Genomic DNA, 16541 nt, shown 5'->3' on the forward strand with positions numbered 1-16541 from the left:
CCCTTCCTCAGTACACTGATTCTGAGGAAGGGTCACCGGACCCGAAACTTTAACTCTGTTTTCTCCTTCACAGATGCTGCCAGACCTGCTGAGCTTTTCCAGCAACTTTGTTTTTGTTCCTGACTTACAGCATCCGCAGTTCTTTCAGTTTTTACTAGGAGCCAGTTCTTGCTTTTTCTTGAAAGTCTGCACATCACCCCTTGCGTCAGCAAGCAATCCATTCCAAAGGCAGGCTCCTGACCTTTTCTAACAATATTAGTGTAATCCTTTACTGTTTTAAGTTTGAAAAAAGGTGACACACTCATCAAAACAGTGTTCACCTTGTACATTTTTACGCATTAACCTTGTTTTTGTTGGAGTTATAATTTGTACAGCTTATAAGCGGTTGTAGAGAGAGCCAGCTCTATTTTGGTTTCTGTATTCAATCAGTTGGAAACATCTCAGACAATTGAAGCTCTAGGGATTAAAGCGGTTGTGCTAGTGTTGATCCAAAATTGGCTAAGGGACAGAAAGTAGAGAATGTGGTGAGTGTTTGTTTATTCTTCAAGCTGGGGCATGTATACAGTAAAGTTTCTTAGGGATTGGTAGTAGGACCACTATTCATTTAGATTATAATACTGGAAAAAAGCAGCCCCGTCAACACAGCAAATTCCTCCTTACTAACATCTGGAGGCTAGCGGTCAATTTGGGAGAGCTGTCTCACAGACTAGTCAAGCAACAACCTGATAGTCATACTCACGGAGTCATAACTTATGGACAATGTCCCAGACACCATCCCTGGATATGTCCTGTCCCACCAGCAGGACAGACAGAGTTATCAGGAGGGAGTTACTCACGGAGTCCTCATCATTGACTCGGACCTCAGGAAACGTCTTGGCTTCAGGTTAAACACGAGCAAGAGAACTTCCTGATGATTACTATATACCATTCTCCTTCAGTTGATGAATCAACACTCCTCCATGTTGACCAACAGTAGAAGGAAGCACAGAAAGTGGCAAGGGCACACAATGTACTCTGGGTGGGGGATTTCAATGTCCACCACCAAGAGTGCCTCGGCAGCAGTAGTACTGATCGAGCTGGCCGAGTCCTAAAGGACATAGCTGCTAGACTGGGTCTGCGGCAGGTGGTGAGGGAACCAACAAGAGGGAAAAACATACCTGACCTCATCCTGACCAACCTGCCAGCTACAGATGCATCTGTCTCAGTAAAAGTGACCACCGCACAGTCTCCCTTCACATTGAGAATACTCTTCATCATGTTGTGTGGCACCATCACAGTGCATAATAGAATAGACTTCAAACAGATCTGGCAACTCTAAACTGGGCACCCATGAGCCACTGACGGCCATCAACAGCAGAATGTACTCCAGATCAATCTGCCATCTCACAGCTTGGCATCCATTCCCTCCACCATTGGTGCTCCATAGCAGCAGTGTACACTATCTATAAGATGCACTGCAGAAATTCACCAAAGATCCTTCAACAGCACCTTCCAAACTCATAAGTACTTCTATTGAGAAGGACAAGGGCGGCAGATACAATGGAGCACCACCCACTGCGAGCTGCCCCACCCAAGCCATTCACCATCCTGACTTGGAAATGTATCGCTGTTTCTTCAGTGTTGCTGGATCAAAATCCTGGAATTCTGCCCCCAGTAGTATTATGGGTCTATTTACAGCACATACACTGTAGCAGTTCAAGAAGGCAGCTCACTACCACCTCCACAGGGGCAACTAGGAATAGGCAATAAATGATGATCAGCCAGCAACAATGACTTCCCATGAGCAAATAAAAGAAAATGATTTGAACTGTGGTGTATAAAGCATGATTTCAAAGTTTGTAGAAAGCATAGCACGCCAATGTGCTAAGAACATAAAGGGAGTGGTGAAATTGTAGACCCTTGGAAGATTAAAACGAATGTCGAGAAGCCCAGTGTGAGGCAATTTGGTGAAAACAATGGAGAGAGATTTCAAATAAAATGTATGTGCTGTAAGTAGACCCACAATACTATTAGGGAGAGAATTGCAAGGTGTTGATCCAGCGATACTGAGGAACGGTGATATATTTCCAAGTCAGGATGGTGAGCGGCTTGGATGGGAACGAGCGTGTGAATTCTTCGTCTTCAGTGGAGGAAATACAGTCCAAAAGCCAGGTTGTTTATCATAAATGTTTATCATATTATGTAGCTGAGGAAGGGTCACCGGACCCGAAACGTTAACTCTGTTTTTTTCCTTCACAGATGCTGCCAGACCTGCTGAGCTTTTCCAGCAACTTTGTTTTTGTTCATTGTTTATAAAACATTGGTTAAGTCTGATGAGCTGGCCTTTTTGGCAGCATTTAATGGGGAAGGAGGTACGGATTATCTGTCCAGCAGAAGGAATGTTAGCAGCCTGTCAAGGAAACTTGATAGAACATAGAACAGGACAGCACAGCACAGGCCCTTCGGCCCACAATGTTGTGCCGACCTATTATCCTACTAAGACCAAACTACCCTGCATACCCTACATTATACGATCATCCATGTGCCTATCCAAGAGTCACTAAAAAGTCTCTAAAGTATCTGACTCCAGCAGCGCATTCCACATGCCCACCACTCTCTGTGTGAAGAACCTACCTCTGACATCTCCCTCATACCTTCCTCCAATTGATCTGCAAGTGTTTCAGGCTGATGCATCCCTTTGCTGTACCACCTTTTTGAGCCTAACTGGCCGATCTGCAGCAGTCTCTGTAGCACCCAGATCTAGGTAGCGTACACTGCTGCGATTATAAGCAGCCCCCAAAAACGAAGGCTCAATTGATCCTCAAGTCGAGCCACCTTTAGGGAATGGATTTTAAGGCCCAGCTATTTTCTGAGGGTGAGTGGGTATCCCAGATCTGCAAAGGACATTCCAGTACATGGAAGGGATATGGTATATCACCCCTTTCCTTCGTGCCCTCTGAAGCACCTTCTTTAAAACCAGGCTGCCTATGCCAACCATATTAGGCCTCGACCTGCATTATATTGCAGTAAATGAAGCTTTTAACCTGCTCGATTGACCCTAATTTATTTTTTATCAATGGTGGGTGGGCTGCCAATTTTGCCTCCCAGCCAACCTCTGCATGATGTGAGGCATCTCAGGGGGTGAATGTTGAGGTGGCAGACTGGGTCGCTCCCCCCTCCCTTTATTACATAAAAACACACTCCACTCAGGGAGCATCTAAATCCAACCCCACTGTGTTTAATTGCGAGCATCCTGCTTCAAGAGGTTGCAAAGGGTGGTACTGAGGATGAGGGAGTTCAGTTATAGAAGCACAGAGTCAGACAGCATGGAAACAGACCCTTCGGTCCAACCAGTCCATGCCAACCATAATCCCAAACTAAACTAGTCTCACCTAACTGCACTTGGCCCATGTCCCTCCAAACATTTCTTATTCATGTACTTTTCTAAATCTCTTTAAAACATTGTAACTGTACCCACATCGACCACTTCCTTTGGAGGTTCAATCCACACACAAACCATTCTGTGTGTAAAAAAAAAATTGCCCCTCGTGTCTTTTTTAAATCTTTCTCCTCTCACCTTTAAAAATATGCACCTAAGTTTTGAAATCCCACACCTTAGGGGAAAGACACCTGCCATTCACCTTATCTATGCCCCTTGTGATTTTATAAACGTCTATGAGGTCACCCCTCAGCCTCCTACGCTTCAGTGCCTCTCCTTGTAACTCAAATCCTTTATTCCCAGTAACAAGCAGGTAAATCTTTTCTGAACCCTCTCCATCTTAATAATATCCTCATTATAGTACGGTGACCAGAGCTGCACACAAAAGAAATCTAGAAAAGGCCTCTCCAATGTCCTGCACACCTTCAACATAACATCCCAGCTCCTATACTCAAAGATTTGAGCAATAAAGGCAAGTGTACTAAATACCTTCTTAATCCCTTTCTACGTGCGATGCAAACTTCAAAGAATTACGTACCTGAACCCCTAGGTCACTCTGTTCGACAACACTTCTCATGGCCCTACTTTTAGTTGTACAAGTCCTGCGCTTATTTGTTTTACCACGGAGAGACTTAAGAAACTGAGGTTACTCACAAAGGAGATGAAAATGTCAGAGTGAATCTGACAGAGTGTTCCAAATTACAAGGTATTTTAAGTTGAAAATGTTTCAGTGGTAAAAACGATCTGTAACAAGGGAATGCTAATGAAATGTCTTTGATGAACATTAGGAAGCAACTTTTTTCACATAGGAACTTGATGGGATTGAGAACAAACTTTGTGATATTGCAGTGGAAGATGATTCAGCAGTAACTTTGAAAAGGAATTTGAATTAATATCCAGAGGATAGAAGTCTACAAGTCCATGGGGAAGGCTAATTGGATAGCTCTGTCAAGGAGCCAGAACAGGGAGGAAGGTTACCACCTGTGCTTGTATTCTGTGATCAGCATGTGCAGGTCACTTAACCTGCATTGCATCGGGTTAGTAGGAATGGCAGCTATATGTCTACCATAAATCTGTGAAACAAAACAGTGTGAAGGGAAAGAGAACAGTGTAATGGGATGAATCTTGGATTAATGTAGCTGAGAGCTGACACACACAATGATGGGTCCTGTCCCGCAAATGCTTAGGGTTATGTAGTTTCATGTTATATTCCTGACAGATTAATAGCAATCTGGGTCTATACATTAGCAGAAAACTATCTGCCATCCTTGCATACTAGTCTGGGAAGGAATTATAAGACCCAACAATTGCACAGCCATTTGGCATCCCACCCAGTCATTCTAGGAATTTAATAGCATATCTGAACTGCAAGGCTACATGTCATTCTGTTTCACTGACATGGCTTAACATAATTGAATTAGATGTATATTCTGCTTAGTATCAAGCTTTTATTTAAATGCTATTCGTGGACACATCTATTAGTAATTTGATCTTATCAAAAAATAAACCTTATCTACAACTATGATTTTAAATGTTCTTGACCTCACCTTGTAGTGACTCTTTTACGATGAATTATGAGACTCACTTAATTTTGGGTAGAGCTGAAGGGTGTTCAGATTTGGTGAGCTGATCTGTCTATTGTTCCCTAAGAGAATGACCCTTTACTTCTCTCAGCACCAATCTACCCTCAGTGTTCTAATCATTGCAGTACTGCTGTAGATAGGTGAACCCAGACATTGCTGGTTATGTTCTATTTCCAGATCCTGAACATTGATGGGATAAAATGGTCAGGGCTTACAACTTGGCACAGTTCGATATTCTTTTAACTGCTGACTATACCAGGAAGCATACAAATGTTCCCTTCAATTTCAGTTGAAACCCATATAGGCTGCTGGCTGTAACTTTCTTTAGTTTCAAGCATTATTCGTCCTGACAATCGCTGTAAGAAGTATGTTCCTGTCTGCATGGCTGACAGATCCTGCCCCCTGTGATGCTTACAAGTCCCTTTCTTGTCCCTAAATACAAACTTCCTATGGTACAAAGATCACATCCATGATAATAATATAATCTTCTCCCACCACATCCACCTTTAAATCTTGGGTTGATTCCACATTCTGGGCTCATGAGTAACTCATTAACGCCTATAGAGATAGCAAGAGCTGCAGATGCTGGAGTCAGAGATAACACAGTGTGGAGCTGGAGGAACACAGCAGGCCAGGCAGCATCAGAGGAGCAGGAAAGTTGACATTTCGGATCGGGACCCTTCTTCAGCCTGCTGTGTTCCTCCAGCTCCACACTTTATTGTCACTAACGTAAGGTGCTTTGATTCAGAAAAGTCTCTGCATCATCAGGTTAGTGAATAGCTTACTTGCTGAAGCGGTTTTCAGAATCCCATTCCCAACGGACATGGGGTGGCTAATCTACATGTATTGGAATCGTGGTTGCTAATTTGTTATCAGCTGGCCATGTGAGTTCCAAGACAATTAGATCAATCCCACCAAACACACAGCATTATGTGATTTGTTCCCACCAGCTATTTCTTGTTCAATGTATTTAGAGAGTCAATCCATCATTGCCCATGTCTCTGAATAATTTTGTTTCATTTTCCAGCTTACTATTGAAGTCCTGTAGGTTCCCGGGATACAAAAAGCAGCCAATTTTGATGGTTGTCAATTTACAAACTGCCTTTGTAGTACAGACATTTGACCCTTAAATGTTGGTTCATAATTCATTGTAAAAGAGTCACTACAAGGTGATGTCAAGAACACTTAAAATCGTAGTTGTAGATAAGGTTTATTTTTTGATAAGATCGAATTACTAATAGATGTGTCCATGAGTGTTCTTGTGACTTGGAACCAAACGAGAATGGTAATTAAGGAACTGGTGTCAAGTTTCCAACGTCTTCCAGTTATATAGAAGTATTACAGATGGTGATTTTATAAACCCCTTAGGCAGCACACGGGTTGTGCAATTTTAGATTGTAACATCAATAGTTTAAGAGATAATGATGGAAAATACAAAAACATCTACAGATGTTTAATGTCCTTCTTTATCAATTAATTTTGTCCTTGTCAAAAAGCAGAACATAAAACAAAGACACTAACACAGCTCCTTTATCATAGCTCTTTGTACTTCGGAATTCAAAGTTATTTTGTAAACAAATACAGGGTCTACTTTGGACACACTCATGACCAACTGATTTGTTTTTCAGAGTTTGAGTTGATACGTCATTTAGAGAACCCTCAGCTTCCCTTCAAATGATACAATTAATTTTAACATCGACTTGAACCAGGACATTTCTCACATGGGTATCCAAACTACTTTATTATGAGTCACGGAGCAACGCTACCTTCAGCAAAGCAGCGTTCCCTGAGTAACCTCGCTCAAATATCATTTCAGATCCTGTGGGCAAATGCTGGGCTGAGACTTAAATCCAGGATTTCTGGTGTTTAGGAGGAGTGCTACCAAAAGCAGCAAGGCACAAAAATCTGGTTAGCAGTGTCGTTGACTGTTTAGAAATGACATGTGTTAGACAGAAAGTAAAGGCTGCTCTGTATTTTGTCACCAGTGTCAATTTCCAAAGTGATTCCATGGGATCATTTCACATCTCCTGTCGGACACCCTTGTGACCAACCTAAGGCTGGGAATTAGAATCAAAATGTGGATGTTGTATGTTCTGGGACTCTGAATCATGAGGGATTGGCTGCCAACAGATCAGACTTTTATCATAATAGTGCAGGCTGGGTTTAAATCCAAGTCAAGGGTCACAGAATTAGCCCACCTTAATACTGGGTTCTCAAATTCGCCAGCGTTCTGTATGTTTGTGACAGTTTTAAAAGTGTAATCTGTCTCCCAACCACAGTTACCACCAGCACATGCTTGAATATTTTGTAAGATCTTCTCATGACCTAGACAGCAGGTTTGCTGGTGAACAGCAAATTATGTTTCCAGAGCCTGCTTAATATAATAACTAAGGCATCCCACAGGAGCATTTTAGAACAAAGTATGGCACTGAGATACATAATGAGTTATTGGGTCAGATGATCAGAAGCCTGATTGAAGAGGTAGGTTTTAAGGAGAGTCTTACAGGAGGGAATGTGAGACAGAGAATGGGGAAAAGAAGTAATTATAATCAGGACGCACAATGTTACACTATCCACCTCTTCAGATTCTCATCATCCATCCCCACAGTAAGCCAGCTGTTCAATATATTCTGTGGCATAGCTCCTACAACATATTCTCGTTAAATTGATGTTATTTGGTTCGTGCTTTGTCACAATTAACCTAATAAATATGTTTGGAATCATTTTATTTTACAGGATGTCTCCATTCATGATCTCATTAAACAGCTGGACATACTGGGAGACAATGGGGTAAGTGTTGCTTTTCTCTCAGGGTTTTATAATTTTAGAGAAATCTTTTCACGGCAACTTTTCTATGTAGGCTGTCTTTATGACGGAATTATCCAGCCTTTCTTTCTGTTATTAGTATGTGAACTTACATTTCATTGAGATCAACCCCTGTGAAATAACTCCACAGAGGCCGGTATCCCATCAGCAAGTCCCCCTTTATTTACATGTGCATAGTACTTGAGCTTTCTCAGAGCCGGCTCCCAAAGTAAACAGAGCCTCTGACATTCCTGCTCTTATCTGTCACTCAGGGCTCCCTGACTGGACCAGATTAACATCCCAAATCAGGGAACCCATATTCTGTGAGATCCATCTGGCTGACCTTGTTACAATCACACACCCTGACTCATTGGTCAGCGGGTAAAGACACTGCTGATCCATAATATAGTTGGAACTAAAGTCACAAGAACTGGAGACCTCCCACTTGTCTGAGCTGCACAACTATGGGTAATGTTTCTCATCAACACTCCTCACTAACTCCACTTGATGTGCGCAGATGTCAGATATAAACAAGGTCAAACTTGGATGGATAGCCTGTTGGCATTTTTGGGCAGAGGCTCTTAAATCTGAGGACAACTTGTCTTCAGATTCCTCTTGGTCCAGGCTACCAGCCGACCACTTCAGATGAGAGAATGACAATTGCAGTCCTGTGTAGCGTGTGGAACCATGGTTTGCATTCTGAATGGGCCTGGCAAAAATGACCAGTCCAGTTGCTCAGTGGCTGGCTCAGAACGGGGTAAGGGTGTGAAGGAACCTCGTCTACAGTCACTGTGAAGGTGGTAAGTCATTGCCGCTCTGAAATTTCGGGCCAGTGTGAGCGAAAGCTTTACTGGCAAAAGCATGTGATTCCAAATAAATCTGTCAGTGTACAAACTGGTAGCGTGTGACATCTGACATTGTTCACCCCACTCCAACACCAGTACCTCCACATCAAAGAGAGACAAAAGGGCCTTCACTTTATCCCCAGAGGCAACTCAGCCAATTGATAGGATAGTCTATGATTTTAGTATTCAACCAGATTTATTCTTCTCCCATCTTTGGGTCTCTTATTGCTGATAGAGTTGGAATGAGCCCAGTTTTCCAGCTGCGGTTGCCATACAGAAACCATATTAAAGTGAAGAGGATTAATTCCTGTACGCCCATTTCCTTTCCTGTAAGGAACTGTTTGACTTCTCTGCAGTGCCTCACTTTGTAACGGGTCCAGGAATGACCTCTCACACATCATGTGCTTCCCTGCACGAGCAGGCAGGCAGGTTACACTGGGCCCTAAATGCTGGACTTGGATTGGCATCTAAGTGTTGCACTAAGGAGTGAAATGGGAAGGGTTCTCAGCTGGATTATTTCACCGCCACTGCCGGGAAAGACCCTGCTTGTTATTACACCACTAATGGGAAAGTGCTCAACGTGTATGTGTGTCCATGAAAGAGAGAGAGAGAGAATCTACTTTTCCACCTTTTGCAAGGTGCCTGATTAGTCACCCTATTGGATGCCAGCTCACAATTCCTTAATGAGGAGTGAATTGACGATGAGAACATCACCTGGATTTCCAGCATTTAGATGCGTGTGCAACTGCCAGCTGGGATATTTAAATCCTGCCACTCAGCTAAAGCTGAAAGCGGAAATTAGATTTGCTGGGTGTAGCCACAGCAACAAAACAGTTGGCACTGTGATGATGATTCTTAATTATATGTTGCAACCAGCTAATGATGTATTTCCATTTGAAAAGCATTGTGTGCTGGGGATGAAGTTTTGCCTGATGTGTGCTTCAGTTTAAACAAAGCCTATTATGTTCCTGCAGGGCACGTTCCCTGACTGTCTGTATGATGTGTGTAACAGCACCATACGCAAGTGATGCTGGGGAGATATATCTCCAGTCCTCCATCTCCTAACTTCAGAGAACCCCTACAGGGTGGAAGCAGGCCATTCAGCCCATCAGGTCCACACTGACCCTCCAACCCAGCCCTGCCTTATCTGTGTAAACCTGCATTTCCCATGGCCAATCCACATAACCTGCACATCTTTGGACTGCAGAACGAAACCAGAGTACATGCTGGAAACTCACACAGACACAGGGAGAACATGCAAACTCCACACAGACAGCTGCCTGAGGGTGGAATTGAACCCGAGACCCTGGCACTGCGAGGCAGCACTGCTGACCACTGTGCCACCTGTAACCTGCGATAAAGATCAGAAGCAGTGAGCAGTGAGTTTTAAATCAGAGAAATGTGTGCCTTGTATTCCAGTTATCAATTTTTGATGTTAAACAAATGACTCTAGTTCAGTTGCTTTACATCAGACAGTTTATAATTGAATTGCACTCAGCAAGACATGTTGAATTTTATTCTAACTGTTACTCACATCCTGCAATTACCATTGACCAGAAACTTGATTAGGTTAGCACTGTAGCTGAAAGAGCTGGAAGCACTCACCTTCTGACTCCCCGAAACCAGACCACCATCTGCAAGACACAGGTCAGGATTGGGATTGGGATTTGCCTAGATGGATGCAACTCCAACAACACTCAAGAAACTGAGTCATAAAGCAATATGCTTAATTGGCACACAGTGGCCGCAGCGTGTACCACCTACGAGATGCACAGCAGTAACTTATAGAGTCATAGAATCCCTACAGTTTAGGGACGGGTCATTCGTCCCATCGAGTCCACACCGACCCCCGAAGAGGATCACATCCTGGCGCACCACATCCCTCTAACCCTGTATTTCCCATGGCTAATCCACCTAGACTGCACATCCCTGGGCACTATGAGCAATTTAGCATGGCCAATCCACCTAACCTGCACCTCTATGGACTGTGGGAGGAAACTGGAGCACCTGGAGGAAACCCACACAGGCACGGGGAGAATGTGTAAACTCTACACAGACAGTCACCCGAGGGTGGAATGGAACCCAGTTCCCTGGTGTGAGGTAGCACTGCTAACCATTGAGCCACCGTGCCACTCATGACAGCTCCTGCCAAACCCAAAACCTCTACCTAGAAGGACAGGGACAGCAGACACATGAAAACACAATTACATGTAGGTTCCTCTCCAAGCCACACACACTTCTGACTTGGATCCAAACAGTGTTCTTTCATCGTCACTCCATGAAAATCCTCAATATCCCTTTCCAACGTTGATATATATCCAGCACTCCCATGGATTACAGCAGTTCCAGAAGGCAGGTCAACAACACCTGCTGATGGCCAGTTAGAGATGGATAACAAATGTTGGCCTTGCTTGTCATTCCCTCATCTCACGAAGGAATAAACAAAGCACTGCTAATCTATCTGTGCAATGTGCATTTTTTTTCCGTAAGTCAATATCTGCTTTTCATTTTTTATTTCCTAGAATCTGAGAAATGAGGAGCAAGTGGCAATTATCCAGGCGAGCACGGTGCTGTCTCTGGCAGAAAAGGTAGAGTTGAATGATTGCTCACAGATCTAATTCTTTGAGGAAATGACATCTGAAATAAGCACAGAAAGATCCCGCAGTGTGTTGTGCCTAGACATCGAGCAAAGTTGCTCAGGCAAGATGACAAGTTACCAGCTCAAAGCAAAGATGATCCAAAGCATTATAACTTTATCTGGGGAAGGATGTTCTGGCGATGGCGACTGTGCAGCAAAGGTTTATCAGACTGATTCATGGGACTGACATAAAGAGAGGTTGAATTGGTTAGAATTAAATTTTTTTTGTGTTCAGACGAATGAGGGGGTGAATCTCATAGAAACCTGTTAAATGCTAACAGTACTGGACAGGGTAGATGCAGGAAGGGTATTCCTAATGACTAGGAGACAACAGAACAGGCTACTGAGTTGGATGATCAGCCATGATCAAATGAATGGCAGAGCAGGCTCGAAGGGCTGAATGGTCCACTCCTCATATTTTCCATGTCTCTACATATTCCACTCCTAATAACCATCTCCAATTCCTGTGGCGAAGCCTCTGATCAGGCAGGTAGAGAACCAGTGTTTGCTTGCACTTACCAGGAGTAATTCTGTGCTCCAACACTCCTAGCAGGGACTGGCACTCACAGGAAACACATCGTAAATCGTGAGCATGCAGTCTGTGTTCATAGGCAATGTACCTGTGATTTCACACTTCTATTATCATTGAATTCTGCTGTTTGGACCCCATTTCTAACTAAGGCTCAGTTAACTCAATTGACTAGATGCTGAGGGTACAGTGCAAAATAATGGCAATGCTGAGATAAAGCCCTCGCTGAGTCAGATTTCTCTTTAATTTGACATTGAAGTCCTAAAATCTAAGTTTGGCATCAAAAATATCTCTGTATTAGTCCTGCCTCAACGTGGTTTCTTACTCAGCCTCCAGCTGTGTGTTTAAGCTGAAGCCAGTTGTATGCAATATGAATGTGAACCGAATGTTTATCAGTTTCTTAAGTAAAAAAAATTGCTAAGCATTGATATGAAAACATTGGTTTGTCTGAAACTTTGCTGCCCACGTCCTCAGGTACAATAAACACCTTTAAGCTGCCATCATAAATCTGACCCATAAATCTGAATCTTCACAAACAAATAATAACTCCATGGCATTGCCCCAGATTCCAACTAAAAGACAATGTTTGCCCTACCTTGTCAAGTTCCTAACCCACTCACTACACTTCACTCAACTTCATCTTTCTTGGCCCCATATTCTGGAACTCTCTCTCTCTTGTTCTCATTCTCTGTTTCACTCTCTCCCTTGCTCGCTCCCTTGTGCACCTCTCCCTTCCAATCTCATCTTCTGAAGATCTTTGAATTTGCAACTTAACCATCACCGCTAACTTTCTACATTTTAACCCAAACTTGCCATTTCCATTCTGTAAAGGTCTCCAAAGAAAAAAATATTTCAGGCAAGAGATGATCATCTGTTCATTTTGTCGGCCAGTCAATAAGAAGGCGACAGCAATCATCTGAGGCACTGGTGCAGGAACAGGAAAAGAAGATGTTGCCAATGATTCTTTGGCTACAATTACAAAGTTAAGAACAGAACCACATGAGAGAGAGACCCTGATGGATGGCAAAGGGAGAAGTATTGGAGGAGATAGTGTGACCAGCTGTTTCTGACTGCAGACAGGTCAAGCTGGGCCATGAAGGAACCTTTAGAACATCGCCTGTGACTTTGTAAAGACTGTTTCGACTCTGTGCCAAGGGTGGAAAAACATGATTGGAAGAAATCAAATATTGAGTTGTGAGAAAGATGGGCACAGATTTGCAAGGCAAGAACATGTCCAAAGACTTTGTAGAAGAAAGATGGGTTGGGGATAGGGCATTATTTGGAAGGGCATGGGGCCCAGGGTTGTATTTCTAGGAGAGGTGTAATGACAGATTTAAGTAATGACTCCTGAAGAGAGAAGCCATTAACAATGTCAACTGTCGTACAGGCCAGGAGGGGAGGATGGGTGAACAGGAGGTGGGTCTCATGGACAAGATGAGCTCAGAGAGGGTACAAAGAGAAATAGGAGAGAAACTGGAGAAAGATGCAAGTTGATCCAGTTCAATCTGGTGGTGAATGGCTATGCCAGATGTTCACCTTAACCTTTCACTTTTGCATCCCTGGATGTAAGGGGACAGAGATACAGGCCATACCAGAAGGCCAGGGTGAGAGAGGGTACTGGTTTCAATGGGGGCTGGAACCTCACTGGTAGAAGTGTGGGTGCTGAGTAACTGGTTTTGTGGTGAACACACAGACAGAGAGTTTGGATTTTAGAAGCACAGTTGTGAGTGAATTGTCAGATAATTTTTTTTTCCCAGACACGTACGGAAGAAGAAGATGGGCTTAATGTGTAGACACATGGTATGCTGAACAGTATTAGGAAGTAGTCAGAGCTTACACCCTGTTCCATTTTACTGTGTATAAACAAAATCAGCAAGAAGGTTTGGAAGAGGCGACCCATCTTGTTCACCTACTCCATCTTCTATGGTTGAACCTCACTCCTGTACCTTGCAGAAGGAAGTAAACTGATTGAACACTTTAATCTTCTGAACCCTTCTATTAACTTGTTGCTTTGTCTCACTGTGCAAGAAAATGAGGCTAAAAGAATGCAAGTTTTGTACAACATCTACTGGGTGTTTGTATTTTGTGATTATTTTAATATATTTTTTAACTATGAAAGAGCAATTATATCCTCATACGTACGAGATGACATGGCAAGCAATATTGTTTGTGCGTCTTCCTTTGACCAAGACATTACGGAAATATCTCCGTGCAGAATTCGAGTGAGTGGCTATAACTTGATTCCTTTCAACCATGTATAAACCAGAAAAGCTCCGGTTTCCTCCCACGGTCCAAAGCTGTGCAGGCTCGATGGATTGGCCATGCTAAATTGCATGTACTGTTCAGGGGTGTGTAGATCAGGTGGGTTATAGGGGCACGGGTCTGGGTGGGATGCTCTGAGGGTCGGTGTGGACTTGTTGGGCCGAAGGGCTTCTTTCCACACTGTAGGGATTCTAAGAATTAGTTCTAGTCTCTCATTTATTAAGTCAGCAACTCAAAAGGTATTTTGCCAAAATTCAGCTTCTTCTGTCCCATTTTTTGGAGGAAAATCTTGAATTATTGTTTTCAAATGCAAATTTTTGAATTTAATTTTTGTATGTTTAAAGCTATATTCTCTGAATAACAAGCCTCGTTTGATTGGCAGATTTTATTATCGAGCTCCTTTCATGGCGCTCCAGCGGTCAGGATTAATGAGAAGTTAAGGATGTGGTGCTCTCTAGTGGTTGTGGTGTAGAATTGACAGTGACCTTCTCTCTCTGTGTGCTTCATGTTGGCACTTTATGAACACACTGTGAGCGTACATTAACTAGGCCTGCCAATTCCTTGAGGATCAATTACATGTCCTCTCTCTGCCAACCTAGTCAGAAGACTCCATTTTTCTCCATTTCCAATATTTCCAATCACTCTTAAACTTTGTTTCTAAACCCCAAACATCCTGAAGGTGCTACTTTCTGCGCTTGTATATCACTTTACCCCTCTTTAGAATCATAGAACCCCTACAGCGTGGAAACAGGCCCTTCGGCCCAACAAGTCCACACCGACCCTCGGAGCATCCCACCCAGAACCATCCCGCATAGCCCACCTAATCTACACATCCCTGGACACTATGGGGCAATTTAGCACGGCCAATCCACCCAGCCTGCTCATCTTTGGACTGTGGGAGGAAACCGGAGCAAACCCACGCAGACAAAGCGAGAATGTGCAAACTCCACACAGACAGTTGCCCGAGGCTGGAATCGAACCCGTGTCCTTTGCGCTGTGAGGCAGCAATGCTAGAGCACTGAACAATACGAGAGCAGATGGTTGTTATCTACAGACCAATGTTGAATTCAGAACTTTGGATGGTTTTCATAGATCATAGAATCCCTACATTGTGGAAACAAGCCCGCACCAACCCTCAGAGCATCCCACCCAGACCCATCCCCCTATAACCCACCTGATCTACACATCCCCGAACACTATGGGCAATTTATCAGGTTTCCTGCCCATCAATCTGATTCATGTCCATTTCTTAAAGCGGAGCCTGTTGTAAGCCATAACACCCGTTCTCCCTGTTAAAAGATGGTTTGAGCCCGAAACAGAGTTTCTGTCTTGGGCTGCCTTTCATACAGTCACAGAGAAAAAAGAGAAGTAACTTTGTACACATGGAAGTGGGGTGTCAGTAACTGCTTGTCTTGGCAGCCTAACCTATTATGAAGGTTAGTACAATGTAAGGATTAATGTGGAAAGACATGTGCAAGCAATTATCCATCCACAACAAATAAACAGTTTGGAATAATAACTGGAAAACACAATAGTGCTCAGCAGCAAATCCAAAGTAATTTAGGAAGTGGGACCCAGGAGGCATTGCACATGAGTCAACTTTTGTCCAAATAATTGAAAACAGAAAAGAGAGCGTAGAAGCATAGAAAATGTGATCAGGAGTAGGCCATTCAGCCCATCAAGTCTTCTCCACCATTCAGTATGATCATGGCTGATCCTTTATCCCAACAGTTAGGTTACAACCAGATCCTGGGCAGGGTTCCCACTTTTTTTTCAGGTTCCGACAGGACACCCGGAATTGTTAAATTCCCAGTTAAGGCTGCTGTTCTTGGTTAGTCACCAACCCCTTGGTAGCAACAAAGTTGATTTAGAAAGTATCCCTTTCCTTTATAGGTATCAGACCCAAATGAAGTTATATTTTAAAACAGAGCCACTTCAACCAGGTTTTCTTGGATTAACAAAAAAAGTGAGTTTATTAATTAAAACATGAGAAGAAATAATAATAAATACATGAGGAGTGGAAACAAGAGCCAGTCTTGGGCAGCAAAGGTGGCTCAGTGGTTAGCACTGCTACCTCTCAGCACCAGGGACCCACGTTCGATTCCACCCTCAGGCAACTGTCTGTGTGGAGTTTATACGTTCTCTCCGTGTCTGCATGGGTTTGCTCTGGTTTCCTCCCACAGTCCAAAGATGTGCAGGTTAGGTGGATTGGCCATGCTAAATTGCCCCATAGTATCAGGGACATGTAGGTTGAGTGGATTAGCCTTGAAAAATACAGGATAGGGTAGGAACAGGTGGGTCTGGGGGGGACACTCTTTGTAAGGTTCGGATGTGAATTCAATGGGTTGAATGGCCTGTTTCCATATTGTCAGGATTCTATTCTATAAAAATGTTAAGATGTACAGATCAGTCTCTGAATAGTTCATGACAGGCACATAGATGATGATGTGCCTGCTTTCAG

At 43.3% G+C, this 16541-nt stretch overlaps 1 protein-coding gene across 3 annotated transcripts in view; it reads left to right on the plus strand.

Annotated features, from left to right (window-relative positions):
• jakmip2 (janus kinase and microtubule interacting protein 2) overlaps nt 1–16541 on the plus strand; it is a 110273-nt gene that overhangs the window by 71403 nt on the left and 22329 nt on the right. For all 3 annotated transcript variants that reach the window (XM_048603664.1, XM_048603665.1, XM_020511792.2), the window contains 2 exons: nt 7738–7791; nt 11174–11239. In XM_048603664.1, the coding sequence (XP_048459621.1) occupies nt 7738–7791; nt 11174–11239 (120 nt within the window). The remainder of the gene's footprint in view (nt 1–7737; nt 7792–11173; nt 11240–16541) is intronic.

This window comes from Rhincodon typus, chromosome 12, assembly GCF_021869965.1.
Source record: "Rhincodon typus isolate 14 chromosome 12, sRhiTyp1.1, whole genome shotgun sequence".
In the NCBI taxonomy this organism is placed as follows: domain Eukaryota; kingdom Metazoa; phylum Chordata; class Chondrichthyes; order Orectolobiformes; family Rhincodontidae; genus Rhincodon; species Rhincodon typus.